Source organism: Lissotriton helveticus, chromosome 9, assembly GCF_964261635.1.
Source record: "Lissotriton helveticus chromosome 9, aLisHel1.1, whole genome shotgun sequence".
NCBI classification, from domain to species: domain Eukaryota; kingdom Metazoa; phylum Chordata; class Amphibia; order Caudata; family Salamandridae; genus Lissotriton; species Lissotriton helveticus.
This window is the reverse complement of record NC_136070.1, coordinates 395,416,649-395,434,642: the sequence shown is the minus strand read 5'-3', so window position 1 is coordinate 395,434,642 and position 17,994 is coordinate 395,416,649. Positions and strand designations below refer to the sequence as shown.

Genomic DNA, 17,994 nt, shown 5'->3' with positions numbered 1-17,994 from the left:
CATTATCTGGGGGGGAGATTTTAACGTTGCTTTGATTCCCAATCAGGACAGAGCTGATGCCGCAGTCCATTATAACAACAAATCTCGTGAGGTGATGGCGGGTAGAGTGGAGATGGGGGGGTTTGGTGGCTAGCTGACGTCTATTACAACCGCTGCACGGGAAGGGACTCACTTTACATCACACACTGGGACATGGGCAAGGCTGGACTATTGCCTGATTTCCAAAGGACTAGGCATAGGCCTATGTAATGCTACACATCTCGCTAGGACATACTCTGATCATTGCCCTGTAAGAATCCCGATTAGTGTACCTGGTTATGATAGGCCCAGGCCGACATGGCGAAGGCAGCCGGATGCATTGTTGGACTTAGTCTTTCAGACTGAACATGGGGAGGAAATAAAGGATTTCTTTATACGAAATAAAGGCTCCGTAAATAGTGTGGAGGTAATATGGGAAGCCTTTAAAGTCACGATACAGGGTGTAACGGGGAGGACCCGGATCCGCCTGGTTTACCTATCTCCCCTCTTTTTGAACAGCACACAGGGGCCTGGAGAGACACAGATGTCCTCGACGACACAGAACCGGAAGAGACTGGTGAGCCCTGTTTCTTTAATTGGGCGGAGTTGGAACAGGACAGCGTCACTTGGCACACCCCCTCATCACAGGTAAAGGCCGCACAGGAAAGCACACAGGTGTGTGTTACACCCGGAGGCGACGGAGTTGAGAGCGACGGAAGGCGAGGTGAAGAGGAGGAAGAGAGCAGAGTCGAGTGGAGGCTGGAGACTGAGGCAGAGGAGTGGCGGGAGCTGAGGAGAGACGAAAGCGGAGCGGAGCAGAGTCAAGAGGCGGAGAGGGGACCGGAGGAGAGAGAGCAGCGGAGGACGGAGGCGGAGAGGAGACCGGAGGAGAGAGAACATCAGAGGACGGAGGCGGAGAGGAGCGCTGAAAGCGGAAGGTCCAGAGGAGCAGAACCCAGCAAGCCAGGAGGCCAACCGGAAGGCGCTTCGCCCAGCCACACTTCAAGGGAAGTGTGGCTACCAGAGGTACGATCAAGGCTTTCGGGCTGGGCGGGCTTTAAGTGGGTTAAACACCCATAACGGCTACTCGTTCGTATCCTGTGCACTACCCCTCCCTCACTACCTCGGCACCACAGATCGTAGGCGACTAGCTGTGCACGTGTGTTCCCTCACCCCCTTCCCCGTGCTGATAAGCAAAACAGATACCTAATACACCGCTGTCTTTCTTCCCTGCACGGACGAGACGCCCCGACATCGTGGAGGAAGAGGTCCGGACCACCAGTCCCAGAAGACACCGGGACGAGCGGCGGAAAGCGACAGAGAAACGCCAGCAAAGACACGCTGAGGATTCGGAAAGCCCCCTGCCATACTACCGGAAAACCATACACCGAAAAAGGACATTTAAGTCAATAAAACCTGCGTTACCCAAACTACCAGTGTCAGTGAGTCTATTCGAGGGTGAGGCGACCCCGCCTACACCTGCACCAATCAGTAAGGGCGAACCGGAAGCGCCACACAGGGGTATTGTATTTCCAAAAGCTTCGGGGTATTGAGAGACATACAACGCACACTGAGGAATTTAGAGCAGGATCTGAAGAGACTGGAGGGTCGAATGTTGGATGGGGAAACCGGTCAGGTACAGAAGGACTTTAGGACCAAATTGTCAGAATACGAGGAGGAGGCTGCCAGGGAAGTTAATTTCTAGAGGGCGCTATTGGGTGGCGCGGAGATATGGGGAGGGGGAGCGCCCGGGGAAGGCTCTCTCTGAGATTACACGCTGCCCGCAATTTAACAGCAGTATATTGGAGATAGAAAAACCGGGGGGAGTGAGCTGTCAAGACACCGTAGGCCTCCTAGAAACCTTCACTTCATCTAACGCCACATTATACACCACGCAAAGACATGGAGAGGTAGATCTTGATAAGTTTATGGGGGATGTGGCGGTCTGCTGGCTAAGTGATGTCCATTGACAATTCCTTAGTGCTCCACTTGAGATCGATGAGATCAGGGAGGCCATCATGGACTTAAAGAACGGGAAGGCACCAGGCTTGGAAAACCTGTCTGCCGAGTTTTAGAAGTGCTACATTGATGTAATGGCGCCAGTTTTACGTGAAGTATTTGAAGACTCCCTTGATGCGCGAAGTGGTCATCACATCTTTGCTAAAACCTGGTAAACCTTTTTGGTGTTTGGACGTCTCTCAGGTGTCAACATAAATTGGGGGAAAACGCAGTTTTCCCACTTACGCCTGCAGTCTCCAAATTTCCGTTCGATTTTCCTCTCGAATGGTGTGATTCTGACCTTCGGTATTTAGGCATACAAGTATCTAGGGACAGGGAGGAAACGATCCGATTAAACTATGGCACAGCGATCACGATTGGATATCTCTGCCCTTGTCGCTGGTAGGAAGGGCCTCTCTTATAAAAAATGGTGGTTCTCCCCCAATTTCTGTATTTATTTCTTAATATTCCCTATTACCCTGGAGCATTTTTCTTTAAAACCCTACGCACGGAATTGATACGTTTACTATGGGGAGGTAAACAACCACAACTTAAATGGTCGGTCCTCACACAGCCCTATGATAGGGGTGGATTTGACATTCCCGACTTTGAAATCTCCTATATTAGTGCGGAAGCTCATTATGCATACCACTGGATGTTGCCTACGCCATACATGCCACAATTAGCAACTGAGGACTGGCTGACACACCCTCACCCTCTGAGCTGCCTCGTACACGGGCCTGCTAGTGTTATGACACCATCCACAACGGTAACTTGCACGGTGGATGCATGGAGACGCATGGCACGTCTCTTGGAGTCTCAGCTGATGTATTCTCCAAGGCTCACATATCACCCAAATATGGTAATACTACAGGAAACGGGATTTCAAGCTGTGTGCAAGCGACTTCATGTCATTATTCGGGCGATCTGTTCCATGAGGGGATGTTTCGCTCAATGGAACACCTGTTCCAGGATGTGCGACCCACGCCATTGGAGGTTTTTCTGTACGTGCGACTGAGGCAAGGAATGAGGGCGATTATTCCAGACTTCCCTTGTGAACGGGAAACTTTTGTTCCCCTGCACTTCATGCTTAGCTCTCCCGATGGGAAGCACTTGGTGTCGGGTATGTATCGTAGCATACGGGCACAACGACGTGGGGTGGAAGGTTCGGCCCGCATGCATTGGAGTGAAGATTTAGGACAGGAGGTAACTGACGACCAATGGAAGTATTGCTTAAGTGTCACAGAACATGTATTGGCTAATTGCAGATTCAAAGTCATACATTATAAGTTCTAGCTACATATCTATTACACCCCCGCCAAAAAGTACACATTTCAGCTCTCAGGTGTAAGAGGGCTGGAGCGGGCTTCTTGCATCTACTTTGGGAATGTGCGGCGGTATGGGAGTACTGGACACAGGTGAATAAGGACCTTGAAAACATGCTGGGTACCACGTTGGAGAGAGACCCATTGATCATGCTGTTGGGATATACTGCACAAATACCCAAACACAGTAGAAAATTCTTAGATATTGTTCTGTTTCTGGCCAAACGCAGGGTGGCTTGCCGCTGGGGTAGGGGGAGGGCCCCAAAATTTACGGGATGTTATATATTGTCAGGAGCAAACATCTGTTTATGCTGAAACACAACCGATGGCCTCTAGACCAAGAGAGACAAAGAAAGTTTGAGCTATTGGTGTTGCATTATTTAGCAATGTCAATACCTCAAACTTTAATAATGCTAGACCTATTTGCATTGCAAATGCTTGTTTTCTTTAATGTTATGCAAAGCAAATAAAGCCGATTTATACTTTGCGAATGCTAGTTTTCACTATTAACGTGCTGACAAACAGTTTGTGAGAATACTGAAATTTTACTCCATGGCCGGTGGTGGGAGGAGGGAACTTGGATGAAGAGGATATGCCCGAAAAACGGTGGCCTCTTGGACCGACCTGATGTGCTTGTAAAATAATTGGATTAAAGACCGTATGCCTCCGCATGGACTAATGCTGTGACGATCCGGCTCTCCCTTGCACAGTTGTGTGATATTCAAGGTCTACAGAGCTGAACAATTGGGTGATTCATCATGCAACCTTTCTGCACAGCTGTTTACTACGTGCAGATTACTGCAGTCACATGACCTGCTTTACAGCAAGGCAAGCTGTCTGGGGCTGAGAAGGTCGCTGCAAGACGTAGCATCCAGAAGACAAATACAGCACTGCCTAAGGCACCCTGCAATGCAGCCGGCCAACAGGGGCACCCTTGAGAAGTCAATCTTTTTCAAACTGAAAATGTCTATTTTTTAATAAAACAATTTTTAAAATTCTGGATTTTGTTCCACTACGTTCACGGCTTTTATGAAATGTAAACAGAAGATCAAGCCACGGTACAAACTTGCCACTTGTTGAGCACAAGTGACCGCATAAAAGGAGACAATTTAATCAAAATAGTTCGAAGAATGGATTTATAGAACGTCTCAATGGTCTGGACTTACGACTGATTCCCCCCCTCCCAATCAGCATCCGACTGCACCAGCCTTCCCAGAACCCCTTCCATGTTCCTACAGGCCAGTTCGCATCTGGCTGCACGGCGGGCCAACCTTCCACATACAACTTCCAATGGGAGTGTAATGTCACTATCGGCCAGGCTTGACTTTTGGCCCGTCAGTACTTTGGAACTTTCAGTTTTGCTTTTTCCATACTATGTGCCTAGAAAGCAAACCCTTGTTGGTTAGTGCAATGTGTAGTCCCTGACACCGGGCTGGAGTCAAGCGCTCCGCATTTTATCAGCCGAAAAGTGAATATCAACATGTTACATTTGCGTTTTGAAACTGGTTTAAGACCGCAACATACTTTAACAACCATATCACAAAATCTGCTTTTGCAAACCACCCTCTACACAACCCTTAGTAAATGTCCTATGCTTCCGGTCACCAAAAGGCCAGTCCAAATACATCCCAAAGTTCTCCGGGGTGATGCGTTTCGCAGTTGGGCTGCACTTCCGATACACTGAAAGCCATAGTTCCCATAAAAGCTGGGAGGCAGGTAAGCGTCCTCTTCTTTACAACGCCGAACCACTTCATTCCTAGAGTTCTCAGGTGGGCGGGCCACAATTGTGCAAGCACCAGCACACACTTTCTGCAGTAACGTGGACAGCGCCATAGGCCGTAGGGCAAGGAAGCAAACAAGCCCTTAGCTCCTGTTTGAAAGATAAAATAAGACAAAAGAAACATTTCAGTGTGGCTCCTCTGGGACCTGGTGCCACTGCACCTGCCACACACATGGACGCTAGGCTCCTGACTTTATGGCCTGAAACTGCCATTTTAATGGAGTGATTCTACCGTTCTAGACCAGAGATGGTGCTTTGCACACTTGGACGGCATGGAGGTCATGCCAATCAGATTCCTTTTGAGGATTCATTGGCACTAGTGCTCCACATAAATCATGTGCTTCTCCCCGCCTCAAACGTGCAAGAGAACAGCGAGTAGCAAGATGGCGGCTGCCAAGGATTAGTGCTATAAGAGAAATACTGGGGGGGAAATTACATGGATGGATAATTCTGGAGAATTGTATTCTAGGCATTTCTTTGTGTCTGGTAGCCTTGTTTCAATCATATTGTTTAGGGCCGAAATCCTCAACACACTCGGAAACCCCAGTTTCATTGAAATAATACACACGTGCTACTATTCTTTTAAAATGTAGCTAAGGAACAACAGAGGGTGCACTATTTAGGATACACGATCATGTGTGACCTTACACGCACCTCGATGGTCGTGAAGCACAACATGGAAGCACTTCCCACATAGAATCACAGCAAAAAAAAAAAAAAAAGACACTCTTCCCACTCAAGTACGTACATACATATGTGCGGTACAATACCATGCAATGCATTTCACATGTTTACAATGTGCTAGGCAAAAGAAATTGAGCGATTCGCCCAGGATCATACGATTTATTGGCTAACTCATCAGCGGTTATGGGGTGTCCTGAAACTGTGCATTCTAGAGTTATTTTGTGCTACACAAATACAGACCATCTGGCTCAACCATACAAAGTTGTCAAGGGAAAATAAAAGACCATTCTATTGAAAATGTAATCAGGGAACCAGTTGATAACTCGTTTTCAAAAGAAACGTGACAGTGGCCTGTCTGTGCAGCGCTTAGAGGGAGAGGGCAAACTCCAAGGGGTCAAGCAAGGACAAGGCAACTCGCAAACAAGGAGGCCCAGAAAGGCCGGACGACAAACAGAGGCGAACAGGCTTCATTTGTTCGGTTCCGCTTTCCCTGAATTCTGGCTGCAGAAATGTAGCTTTTCAACCAAACAAGAAGCTGAAATAGGCATCCTTTTATTCTCCAGCACCATCCTGGTCCAGCACACACGCTGGCATGTGGGCAGGGTGTAGAATGGAGTCTACGAGAAGTCTATGTACATGGTTCACCAGAGGGCACACTGAACCCGGTCTAGAGAAAAGAAACAGACGCAGTTTGCGTCCACACTGCAGTGGTGTCCAGCCTAGGGCCAGAGGTTCGAATCCAGGCCCGATTTTCAAGGTAATCATTGATAATTCCCCATTTACAGTAACTATATAAAAAGCATCTTATGTCACTATCCAGAAAATCTGAGCTACTTTATAGAGGGGTCCGAAATAGGGATTGATCAAAATTTAAGTGCCTATTTACACAGTTCACTCCCCTGGTCAATTTGAAAGACTCTGTACACTCCGGGAGAATAACCGTTTCCGCAGACCATTATCAACTAGCTCAAAAGGCAGCAAAAGGGTACCAAACGGACCAGGGCAGTTTTGAAATTAACCAGAAAGGTGATGTAAGTTTAATTGCCTTCATATAGCGCTTATTACCTTTGACGAGGCGTCTAAGCGCTCTACATAGAGTCTCAACTACGCAATGTAAAACTATATTTGGCGGATTACTAACAAACATATTTCTATATTTACTGACAGCATATTTACGCTTACACTTACAGTAATTTCCAGAATTGCTCAGGAGTGGTGAAAAGCGTCTGGTAATGGAAGTCCCAGCCATCTTTTACTCTCTTAAGTTCTACAGAATGCACCCCTTCTGCAGTTAAGACACAACTACTCATAGAACAAGACGTCAGCGGTGCTTTCCTTTAGTTGCTTCCCTTTGAAATGGATCCAAAAAAGAAGAAGCCCGCGAGTGGCACGCGTCTGTGCACGATAATGCAAACCACATGTTCCCCTGTGCAGGTAGCAGACACCAATAGGCCATGGGCGGAGCAACACGCCCGCCTTTGGCCTATTGCGTGCTCTGTTTCTGAATACAAGCAATCAAAAGCCAATCCCGCCACAAAAAAGAAAAAGCACACGCACGAGCATGTACAATTTCTAGGTACAGTTTTAAACCCCCTACAAAAGGGCTCTCGCTGCGCGAGCCCTAAAAAGAGCTAGTTGAAATGCTACATCCTCTCCCCTGTGAGGCTGTGCACCGATGTTTCATGTTGATAAGCAAATAGATAAGATGCTTGGGACCCATTGCTAGGGGCGAGTGCTGAATATAAACTTTTCTTGTTCAACTCAATACTGTAACTAGAGCTCGGTCCAAAATAACTCTGCGGCTTTAAGAAAGAAAGGCACATGGGATGCTTATGGATGTAATCTGCAGTTCCATATAGCGTGCACTCTGAAGGGGGCATTTCAGTGCTTCGCAACACAACAGCACTGTTATCATACGAGCGCCAAACATTACATTTTAAACATCTGCTCAGCTACTTACCAAGTTGTTTCGAGCGCTGTATCTCTCATCATGAAATATTGAGATGAGGCCAGGATTCCCACCTGGTTACTTAATTATGAAGGCGGCAGCTCCCGCCACTGGGCCACACTGCTTGCACTTCACTGAGGTGTAAACTCTTTTGCCGCGACCACCTACCTTTTCAGCACTAACATGCAAAATTACAAAGGCAAATGACCAGGAGGCTGGGAGCGAAAGTACCAATATTGCCTCAGTAATGGGCGGGGGATTAGAACCCATGCCCAGCTGGGACAGGTCTTTCAAAACAGTAGGAGAGAAGAGTGCTGAAACGAGGCAAATACTTACAATTGTATTGCCCTAAACCCCATGAACCCTGCTCCCTGATAGCCACTGAAGAGAATAGATGAGGTTTATGATAGCGAACATATTTATGTAATTTTCTATTTTCAGTGAGTGCATTATAATCCACACCCCTTCTTGCCTTTTTTCAATCTACCATCTGATACAAGTCAGTGCAGGATACAAATAGACATGCAGAAATCATAGAGGTGACAGGAAGGGTAGAGGAGAAGAAAGAGGCTTGATAGTTATACTTTACAATAAATGTGAATAGTGCTTATCCCAAAATTGTCTTGAAAGAATGAGTAGGAGCAACTTAGAAACTCAAATTAATAATCATCTATAAAGTGATGGTTACAATGGTACAGTATGAAGAAATCAAGATCGACGCACCACTGGTCGCTTTGTAGACTGGGGAGGACTGGATTGAGGAGAAGGTTTTTTTGATGTCTGGGCTTGCAACGGAACTTGCTGCTGTTGCTGTGAAGATTGCTGTGACTCCTTTTGCTGAGGTTGCTGTGGCTCCGAAACTTGAGATGACTGCTGAGATTGAATGGGAGGAACCTGCTGAGTCTGAAGAAGTGGAGGTGTATGATGAGAATGGTGTGGCATCTGCTGTTTTCCTTGAGAGTACAAATCCAGGATCTGGTGGCAAATATCTGAAATAAAACCAACAGAGTAAAATACACATGGGGGAAAAATATGAAAGAAATGTGGTTTTGCCTATACTCGCATGGTGTATCAGCACAATACAACCTCTACAGTCTCCTTGTTACACTTTCTCGTTATTCAGTAAGCAAAGTATTCGAAATTAACAGCAGGGACTGTCCCAATAAATAACAGACAACAGGCATTTATAAACCAGTTAATATGCAAGAAGATAATTTCTCCCTCTGTCTCATTCAGACTGTCTCACTCCCTCTCTCCCTTTCCCTTTCCCTCTCCCTCTCCCCTTCCCTCTCCCTCTCTCCCTTTCCCTCTCTCCTTTCCCTCTCTCCCCCTTTCCCTCTCTCCCCTTCCCTCTCTCCCCTTTCCCTCTCTCCCCTTTCCTCTCTCCCCTCTCCCTTCCCTCTCTCCCTTTCCCTCTCTCCCTTCCCTCTCCCTCCCTCTCTCCCTTTTCCCTTTCCCTCTTCCCCTTCCCTCTCTCCTTTCCATCTCTCCCTCCCCTTCCTCTCCCCCTTTCCTCCCCTTCCCTCTCCCCTTCCCCCCTTACCTCAGTTCCCTCTCCCCCTTTCCTCCCCTTCCCTCTCCCCCTTCCCCCTTTCCCCTTCCCTCCCCCTTCCCTCTCCTTCTCTACCCTTCCCTCTCCTTCTCTCCCCCTTCCCCCCTTCCTCTCCCCTTTCCCCTTTCTTCCCCTTCCCGTTCCCCTTTCCCCTTTCCTCCCCTTCCCTCTCTCCCCCTTTCCCCTTCCCTCTCCCCCTCCCTCTTTCCCTTCCTCTCCCCTTTCTCCTTCCCCCTTCCCCTCTCCCTTTCCCCTTCTCCCTTCCTCTCTCCCCCTTCCCCCTCTCCCCTTCCCTCTCTCCCTTTCCCCTTCCCTCTCTCCCTTTCCCCTTCCCTCTCTCCCTTTCCCCTTCCCTCCTCTCCCTTTCCCCTTCCCTCTCCCTTTCCCCTTCCTCTCTCCCTTTCCCCTTCCCCTCTCCCTTTCCCCTTCCCTCTCTCCCTTTCCCCTTCCCTCTCTCCCTTTCCCCTTCCCTCTCTCCCTCCTCTCCCTTTCCCTTCCCTCTCTCCTCCTCTCCCTTTCCCTTCCCTCTCTCCTTCTCTCCCTTTCCGCTTCCCCCTCCCTTCTCTCCCTTTCCCCTTCCCTCTCCCCTTTCCTCCCCTTCCCTCTCCCCCTTCCCCTCTCCCCCTTTCCTCTCCCCTTTCCCCTCTCTCCTTTCCTCCCCTTCCCTCTCCCTACTCCCCCTTTCCTCCCCTTCCCTCTCCCCTTCCCTCTCCCCTTCCCTCTCCCCTTCCTCTCCCTTCCCTCTCCCCCTTCCCTCCCCTTCCCTTTCCCCTTTCCTCCCTTCCCTTTCCCCGTTCCTCCCTTCCCTCTCCCCCTTTCTCCTTCCCCCTTTCCCCCTTTCTCCTTCCCCCTTCCCTCACCCTTTCCCCTTCCCTCTCTCCCTTTCCCCTTCCTCTCTCCCTTTCCCCTTCCCCTTCCCTCACCCTTTCCCCTTCCCTCTCTCCCTTTCCCCTTCCCTCTCTCCCTTCCCCTTCCCTCTCTCTCCCTTTCCCCTTCCCTCTCTCCCTTCTCTCCTTTCCCTCCCCTTCCCTCCCCTTCCTCTCCCCCCTTCCCTCTCCCTTTCCTCCCCTTCCCCTTTCCCTCTCCCCCTTCTCCCCCTTTCCTCCCCTTCCCTCTCCCCCTTTCCTCCCCTTCCCTCTCCCCCTTTCCTCCCCTTCCTCTCCTCTCCCCCTTTCCTCCCCTTCCCTCTCCCCCTTTCCCCTCTCCCCTTTCCTCCCCTTCCCTCTCCCCTCTCCCCTTTCCTCCCCTTCCCTCTCCCCCTTTCCTCCCCTCTCCCCCTTTCCTCCCGTCCCCTCTCCCCCTTTCCTCCCCTCTCCTCCCCTCTCCCCCTTTCCCCTCTCCCCCTTTCCTCCCCTCCCCTCCTTTCTCCCCTTCCTCTCCCCCTTTCCCCTTCCCTCTCCCCCTTTCCCTCTCTCCCTTTCCCCTTCCCTCTCTCCCTTTCCCCTTCCCCCTTCCCTCACCCTTTCCCTTCCCTCTCTCCCTTTCCCCTTCCCTCTCTCCCCTTCCCTCTCCCTCTCTCTCCTTCCCCTTCCCTCTCTCTCCCTTTCCCCTTCCCTCTCTCCCTTCTCTCCCTCCCTCTCCCCTTTCCTCCCCTTCCCTCTCCCTTTCCCCCCTTCCTCTCCCTTTCCCCCCCTTCCCTCTCCCTTTCCTCCCCTTCCCCCTTTCCCTCTCCCCCTTTCCCCTCTCCCCCTTTCCTCCCCTTCCCTCTCCCCCTTTCCTCCCCTTCCCTCTCCCCCTTTCCTCCCCTTCCCTCTCCCCTCTCCCCCTTTCCTCCCCTTCCCTCTCCCCCTTTCCCCTCTCCCCCTTTCCTCCCCTTCCCTCTCCCCTCTCCCCCTTTCCCTCTCCCCCTTTCCTCCCGTCCCCTCTCCCCCTTTCCTCCCCTCTCCCCCTTTCCCCTCTCCCCCTTTCCCCCCTCCCCTCCTTTCCTCCCCTTCCCTCTCCCCCTTTCCCCTTCCCTCTCCCCCTTTCCCCTTCCCTCTCCCCCTCTCCCCTCCCACTCTCCCTTTCCCCTTCTCTCCCCTCCCACTCTCCCTTTCCCCTTCTCTCCCCTCCCACTCTCCCTTTCCCCTTCTCTCCTCCCCACTCTCCCTTTCCCCTCCCACTCTCCCTTCCCCTTCTCTCCTCCCCACTCTCCCTTCCCCTTCTCTCCTCCCCACTCTCCCTTTCCCCTCCCACCCTCCCTTTCCCCTTTTCTCCCCTCCCACTGTCCCTGCCGCCCTCCCCACTCTGCCGCCCTCCCCACTCTGCCGCCCTCCCCACTCTGCCGCCCTCCCCACTCTGCCGCCCTCCCCACCCTGACACCCTCCTCACCCGGACGCCCTCCTTACCCCGAGGCCCTCCTCCCTCAGACGCCCTCCTCCTCCTTCAGACGCCCTCCTCCCTCCGACGCCCTCCTCCCTCCGACGCCCTCCTCCCTCCGACGCCCTCCTCCCTCCGACGCCCTCCTCCCTCCGACGCCCTCCTCCCTCCGACGCCCTCCTCCCTCCGACGCCCTCCTCCCTCCGACGCCCTCCTCCCTCCGACGCCCTCCTCCCTCCGACGCCCTCCTCCCTCCGACGCCCTCCTCCCTCCGACGCCCTCCTCCCTCCGACGCCCTCCTCCCTCCGACGCCCTCCACCCTCTGACGCCCTCCACCCTCTGACGCCCTCCTCCCTCTGACGCCCTCCTCCCTCTGACGCCCTCCTCCCTCTGACGCCCTCCTCCCTCCCTCAGTCACCGACCTCCCTCTGTCTCCCTTCTCCCTCCCTCCATCCTTCCCTCCTCCGTCTGTCACCCTCCCCCCTCCCTCCCTTTGTCTCCCTTCCTCTGTCTCCGTTTCTCTCTTTCTCTCCCTGACTCCCTCTGTCTCATTCACTCGGACTGTCTGACTCCCTCTGTCTCCCTTTCCCTCCCTCCCTCGTTTTCCCTCTCCCATCCTTTCCCTCCCTCCCTTGCTCTCCCTCGGTCTGCCTCCCTTTCCTTCCCTCGCTCTTCCTCCCTTTCCCTCCCTCGCTCTCCCTCCCCTCCTCCCTTCCTCCCTGTCTCCCTCCCTCTACCTCCCTCCCTCTGTCTGCCTCCCTTTCCCTTCCTCTCCCTCTCCTTCCCTCGCTCTCTCTCTGCCTCCCTTTCCCCCCTCCCTCACTCTCCCTCTGTCTGCCTCCCTTTCTCTCCTTTCCCTCCCTCCTCCTCCCTCTCCCTCCCTCGCTCTCCCTGTCTGCCTCCCTTTCCCTCCCTCCCTCTCCCTCTGTCTGCCTCCCTTTCCTTCCCTCCCTCGCTTTCCCTCCGTCTGCCTCCCTTTCCCTCGCTCCCTCACTCTCCTTTTCCCTCCCTGGCTCTCCCTCTGTCTGACTCACTTTCCCTCCCTCCCTCCATCCTTTATCTCCCTCGCTCTCCCTCCCTCTCCCTCCCTTTCCCTCCCTCCCTCTGCCTCCCTCTGTCATCTCACCCTGCCTGTGTGTGCCCGGGCTGAGACAGCTTCCCAGGCACATACACACACACAGCCGCACCAGAGCACTTCACGGGTCTTTAATAGACCATCTGTATGTTAATGAGGCTTTTGTATTTCACCTTTTAGCGCCCTTGCAGCCCCACTCTGACTATCACTGGAATGCCGGGCCCCCACAAAGCAGAGTGTCTGTCAGGGTTGCGCGCAGTGTTTGCAGACACTGTTTATTTTTTATTTTTTTAACCCAGGTAAGATGTCTGCCAGGGAAGGCTTGCCGGGCCGCTGGCGGCCCGCACGACGAGTACCCATGTTCTAGCGCATTGCCACTTTGCCAGCTGCCAATTCCCCAACTTCCCATAGATGAAAGTGGATGTTCAGAATTATGAATTTGCCTTTTTGTAACCATCAATATTTGTTGCTTGCCTAATTGATCAGAATATCTAATACGTGCTATATCTGGCACCTACATTATGGATGCCCTTTCCTAACAAGTTTGTGGGAAGAGTTTGAGGTTGGAGCGTGAGTGCATTTGCGGTGAACTGCTGCAAGACTATTTCTCACTACTTTGTATGACCACTGGGGCAGTGGGAGCTACAAGGTGGGTAAGCACTTTCCAAATGTAATGAAGCACTAAACTGGTTAGTATTCTTGTATGAATATTGAGAACTGTGCAGAAGACATGAACTTGTACATCCTTAAAGCAATTTGTTTAATCAAAGAAGGTGCTAAAAATGCTCATTTGAAAGTCTCAATAAATCAAGAGAAAGGTCTTAGTATTGTGTCTGGGACCTACTTCTTAATTATCTCATCTCAACTGGTCAAGCTAAATCTGCTTAATGCAAGGGCTAACAAATCTTTGAAACATGCAAGCTGCCTTTTTTCAGACTAAATGAGCTTAAACAAAGTCTAAAAAATTGAAATTCCATGCTTTGTAAATGTTTCTGATATGTAGAAGACTGTTTCTTGTGACTGATGGTCTAAGTTGCTTTATCGTTGCCTGGCAGTACTCCATACCTAATGACCATAAGGCAAAACAATGTTAAAGAGCTTTTAATTTACAGATATACTTTGCATAACCTAGATGTTTAGAGCAAAAGGCTTTGTCAGTCGAAAGAACAAGGATTAGGGCAAGAAAACACTAACAATTATTTAATGGTTCAATGAGAAGAATTACAGCACTTTGGAATGTGAGACATCGTCTACTAACCCTCCAGAAGAGGTGATAGACTTGACATCCTTGGAGTGATATTCCCCAAAAAATTTGCCTTCACTCCTCCGGTTTTGCAGAATTATGTAATTAAGTACATTTATGGACTGTCGATTATTTAAAATCTTTACAGTAAAACCAACTAAAATCTGTGTCCACTTTTCTTGCCTCCCCCCTCCCTCGAGCCCTTCATCTGCTTGTCTGCTTGGTCCCATACTTCAAGCTGTTGACCTTTTTGTTTGGAAATCCCTAGCTGCAGATGAGCGAGAGGTTTATTTCATGTTACACAAGCATTTCAATAAAACCTTCGTTAAACAAAAAAAAGAATGACTGTACGTCTCTTCATTGCCATTTGAGGAGGCGATTGCCAATTCCTTGCAGTCCATTAAACAGTCTGTGAAAATTCTGAGAGCGAGTGATTGGGCACAACAGTTCTGTAATGTGGTGCATTTATGAACGCCTAGCGGATTTATGGGTTCTCTGCTGTGGTTCGTGGTTTTTGGCCTGGCAGGGAGATATTAGGCTTTTGATGTTCGATAGTAAGGTGCTACTGCCTCATGCTGAGAAGTTGTAATGCTAGCAAAGCTGACTCTTATGAAGACTGCAGTCGCAGATGAGGAGATGTGCACTTTACGCCACTGGATGTCAGGTTGCCGCTCATGGTGGATGCTTTTCCTTCACGGACTCCGTGTATTTTCCCACAGGCGAGCTACGAGAGGGCTCGGCTCTTCTTTTGTATCAGTTTATAAGCCGTGGCAGGGCCATTAGTGCCTGTCTGACTGAGTGTGTGAACTTCCCCACTCTTGCCAGGATGTAGGTTTTTGTTTTCGAGAATCACCAGTCCGAAGCCTCCTTGCAGGACCTCGTGCCATGGGCCCTAAAAATGGGGCGAAGCAACCTTTGTCGTTCGCTAGCCAATTTAAGGCAGCAGCATAATAGATGAAGCCAAGATTCCTTTTGATAGTTGCATAGCAAACAAGAGACTGCTCCGTCTTCTCGCACACATGCTGAGCTAAAGTGCGAGATTTTCAGGGCAATGAGCCTCAAGAAAAAAATTCTTCTGCAAGCCTGGGCTGATAGTGCTTCCCGTAGGTCTTGTTGGGATTTCCCCAGAGAATAGGACTCATCCAGTGCGGTTGTGTTGATGTTGTAACGAAGTAGGGCTCAATCCTTTTTATATGAGATGACCGGATTTGCTGCTTCACAGCTTTTGATCAGGCAATTAGCGGAATGTCAGGTAGGGATAAGCTTTCTGCTTCGATTTTCAGGGTCTCTAATGCTTGACCAAACTTGATGTGCCAAGGGGAGACCGTTTACTTGAAGATAGTTTCCAGAGGATATTTGAGGGTGTTGTTCGGGGCATTGAGGATCCTAATGTAGTAGTTGATGAAGTATCCCTGAAGTGACAGTTCTGGTCTGCAGAGCCCTAATTCCATTCATAGCCTGGTATTCCTTGATTATCTGGGAGCTTGCAGTACTGTCTTGTATGCTTTGACCTGAGCTGCTGCTATTGCTATAAGTTGGTCTAAAGCTCCCGGGTAGGTCAAGTGACCACAGTTAATGGCAGGTATTAGTTTTGCCTTGAGGACCGTCAGCATAGGCTCTGCTGTAGGGCTTGACAGGACTTGGCTTAAGTGCCTCGGTGAGAGGTTGGTTTTGGCATTTAGATATTTTGTGTGTGTTGCCGGAGAGGCCCTCTCAGATAACCAAACCCCATGGTAATTATAGGCTACTGCTGTTCCTATTTAATGGTCGCCCAGTTTCCAAGAAGTTTGCTTTTTTGTGGGGATGGTTACCAAATATTTTTGCTCTGTTAACCATTAGGCAGTTTCCTTGTTGTACTTTCCCAGTTCCCTTAAGGCTCTTCAGTGGCACAACCTGGTGTGGTCCATAACTACCATATCATCAGAGTACTGTAGGATTGCGAGCCTTGCCTTGCCCAGTCTCAGAAGCACTAGAATAGCTTCATTCAGGGCATTCCCCAAGTCTGCAGTTTGAATAATAATGGGGCCAGGAAGCAGCCATGCTTCCAGCTATTGTTAGTTTCAACTCTTGATAAGGCTGTGGGGCTTATTCTGACCTGGACCCAAGCCCCCTCATAAAGAGTTATAGTTGTTTTCAGAAGCATCAGTGGAATCCCTCAGGCTGTCGGTTTTCCCCAAACTCTGCCTCTATCAACTTTATCAAAGGTTGTGCTGTAGCCTATGAAGCAGCAGAACAGCGGTAAATGCATGTCTTTGACCGCTTGTTTAGAGAGGGAGGCCAGGGCCTTAATGTTGTCCATTGTTGAGCTGTTTGCCCCGAACCCAGTCTGATGGAATGGGAGAATTCCATTTTTGTTTGCCCAGTCCTCCAACTCTTTCAGTAATAATCTTGCATAGGCCTTGGCTTCTACGTCAAGCAAGGCAACTAGCCTATAATTGGCAGGATTAGAATGATCGCCTTTTTTTATGGATGTGAAAAGAAATTGCAGGATTGTTGCAGTTGAGTAAGACGGTTTGTATAATGGGGTCAGAATTGAGAAAAAAATCTTGAGCCGTTGTTTCTCATTATCCTGATCATCCTCGTTATTTCTCCTTCCGAGGGACCGGTGCCTTCGATGGTGTCCGGTCCAGCTGTCAGAATGCTCTTAGAGTGGAGTTCCATGTTATGGCCTGCTTCCAGGGTCTTCTTTGAGGTGATGTACTCTGCAGCTGGCGAGTATAGTCCTTTCACATACGCTTCTTAATCGTTGCTTGCGATACTATACTCCTTTCTCCGGCACTGGGAGTTCAGGCAACTGATGTATCTCCATAATTTGGTGGTGTTCTTTTCCTTTATATCAAGGCGAATACGGTGGGCCATTTCTGTTAAGTGACTTTTCTCTTGTAGTCGCCTACTTTCTTCCTGTATGCTGTCCATAGTGTGGCTATAGAGACATCTGGCGATGTTCCTCTTTTCTTCTTTACCCTGAGTGCCTTATTAAGGCGCATTTGCGTACTCGGGGCTCATGGGGAGATAATTCCATGCTTGAACTAATTTTTTTACATTGGATTTCCCCCAATTTCTGCTATAAATCCATCATCAGGGCTTCCCAGTATGCGGTCACCCTCGAGTGGGCATCTATCATCGGACGTGCTTCCAACGTTGTCCACTCCTGCAATTTGGTCCCGAGATTGGTTGTCCATTTTATTCTTTTAAGGACTCTGCAGCGTGGGTTCACCAATTAGTTTCTGAAGGTCGGCAGATTCCATTCCCAGGAGAACAATTGCACACCGAGGCCTATGGTCGCACACCGAGGCCTATGGTCGCATCCCCCATCTATCGTCAACCGTGAAGTCTCTCAACTTGTTAGCAAACTTCTCGTTAGTTAGAATATAGTCAATTGTCAATATGTTCCTAAAGGTCAGTTTAGGGCACCACGAGGGGGAGGATGATTTGTGTGGTGAGTCAAGTAAAGTTTGTCATTTTTTAGAAGCGAGAGCAAAGGGCCAGCCTTGTGAACATTGCTTAACATGCCTAGAGCCCTTTCCAAGCCCCTCGCATTGAAATCGCCGACAATGATCACATTGTGGTTTTCATATTTGATTAATACTTCTTACAGTGTGGTGATGAAGAATTCCATGCGGACTTGTGTCTGGCCCAATTTATATAACAGTTTATAAACAGTAGGAGAAACAGCTGCTGACTCGCCCTAAACCCATCAATTGTCATGGCTTGCATGTCTGAAGAGTTTACTCTTATGTCTGAGGTTTCGTATTTGTGGGCAAACCAACAGACCTCATGATGGCCATCCAAAGATGTTCTTTTTTTCGTGGAAGCTATCCGAAGTTCATGAAAGCCAGCAACAGCAGTTGTGGTCATTGCCCAGGTTTCTTTGAAGCATAGAACGTCCCCTTTTGCAAGGTAGTCCCGTGTTTCCTTGTTCTCGGCGCTTTTGCTTAGCCCTGCAATGTTCCATGAAATAAGGGTTAGTCATCGGAGGTAGTCAGTGATTAGTGGTTGATGGTGATTGAAGAAGGCGGGGTCTTTAGTGGCTGTTTCAGGACCTGGAACGGAGCCAGAGTCTGCTATGAAGC

The 17,994-nt window shown here is 49.8% G+C and overlaps 1 protein-coding gene across 2 annotated transcripts in view; it reads right to left on the bottom strand.

Moving 5' to 3' along the window:
• CCNK (cyclin K) overlaps positions 1–17,994 on the bottom strand; it is a 414,782-nt gene that overhangs the window by 258,065 nt on the left and 138,723 nt on the right. For both annotated transcript variants that reach the window (XM_078660137.1, XM_078660138.1), the window contains exon 9: positions 8,477–8,742. In XM_078660137.1, coding sequence (XP_078516263.1) covers positions 8,477–8,742 — 266 coding nt within the window. The remainder of the gene's footprint in view (positions 1–8,476; positions 8,743–17,994) is intronic.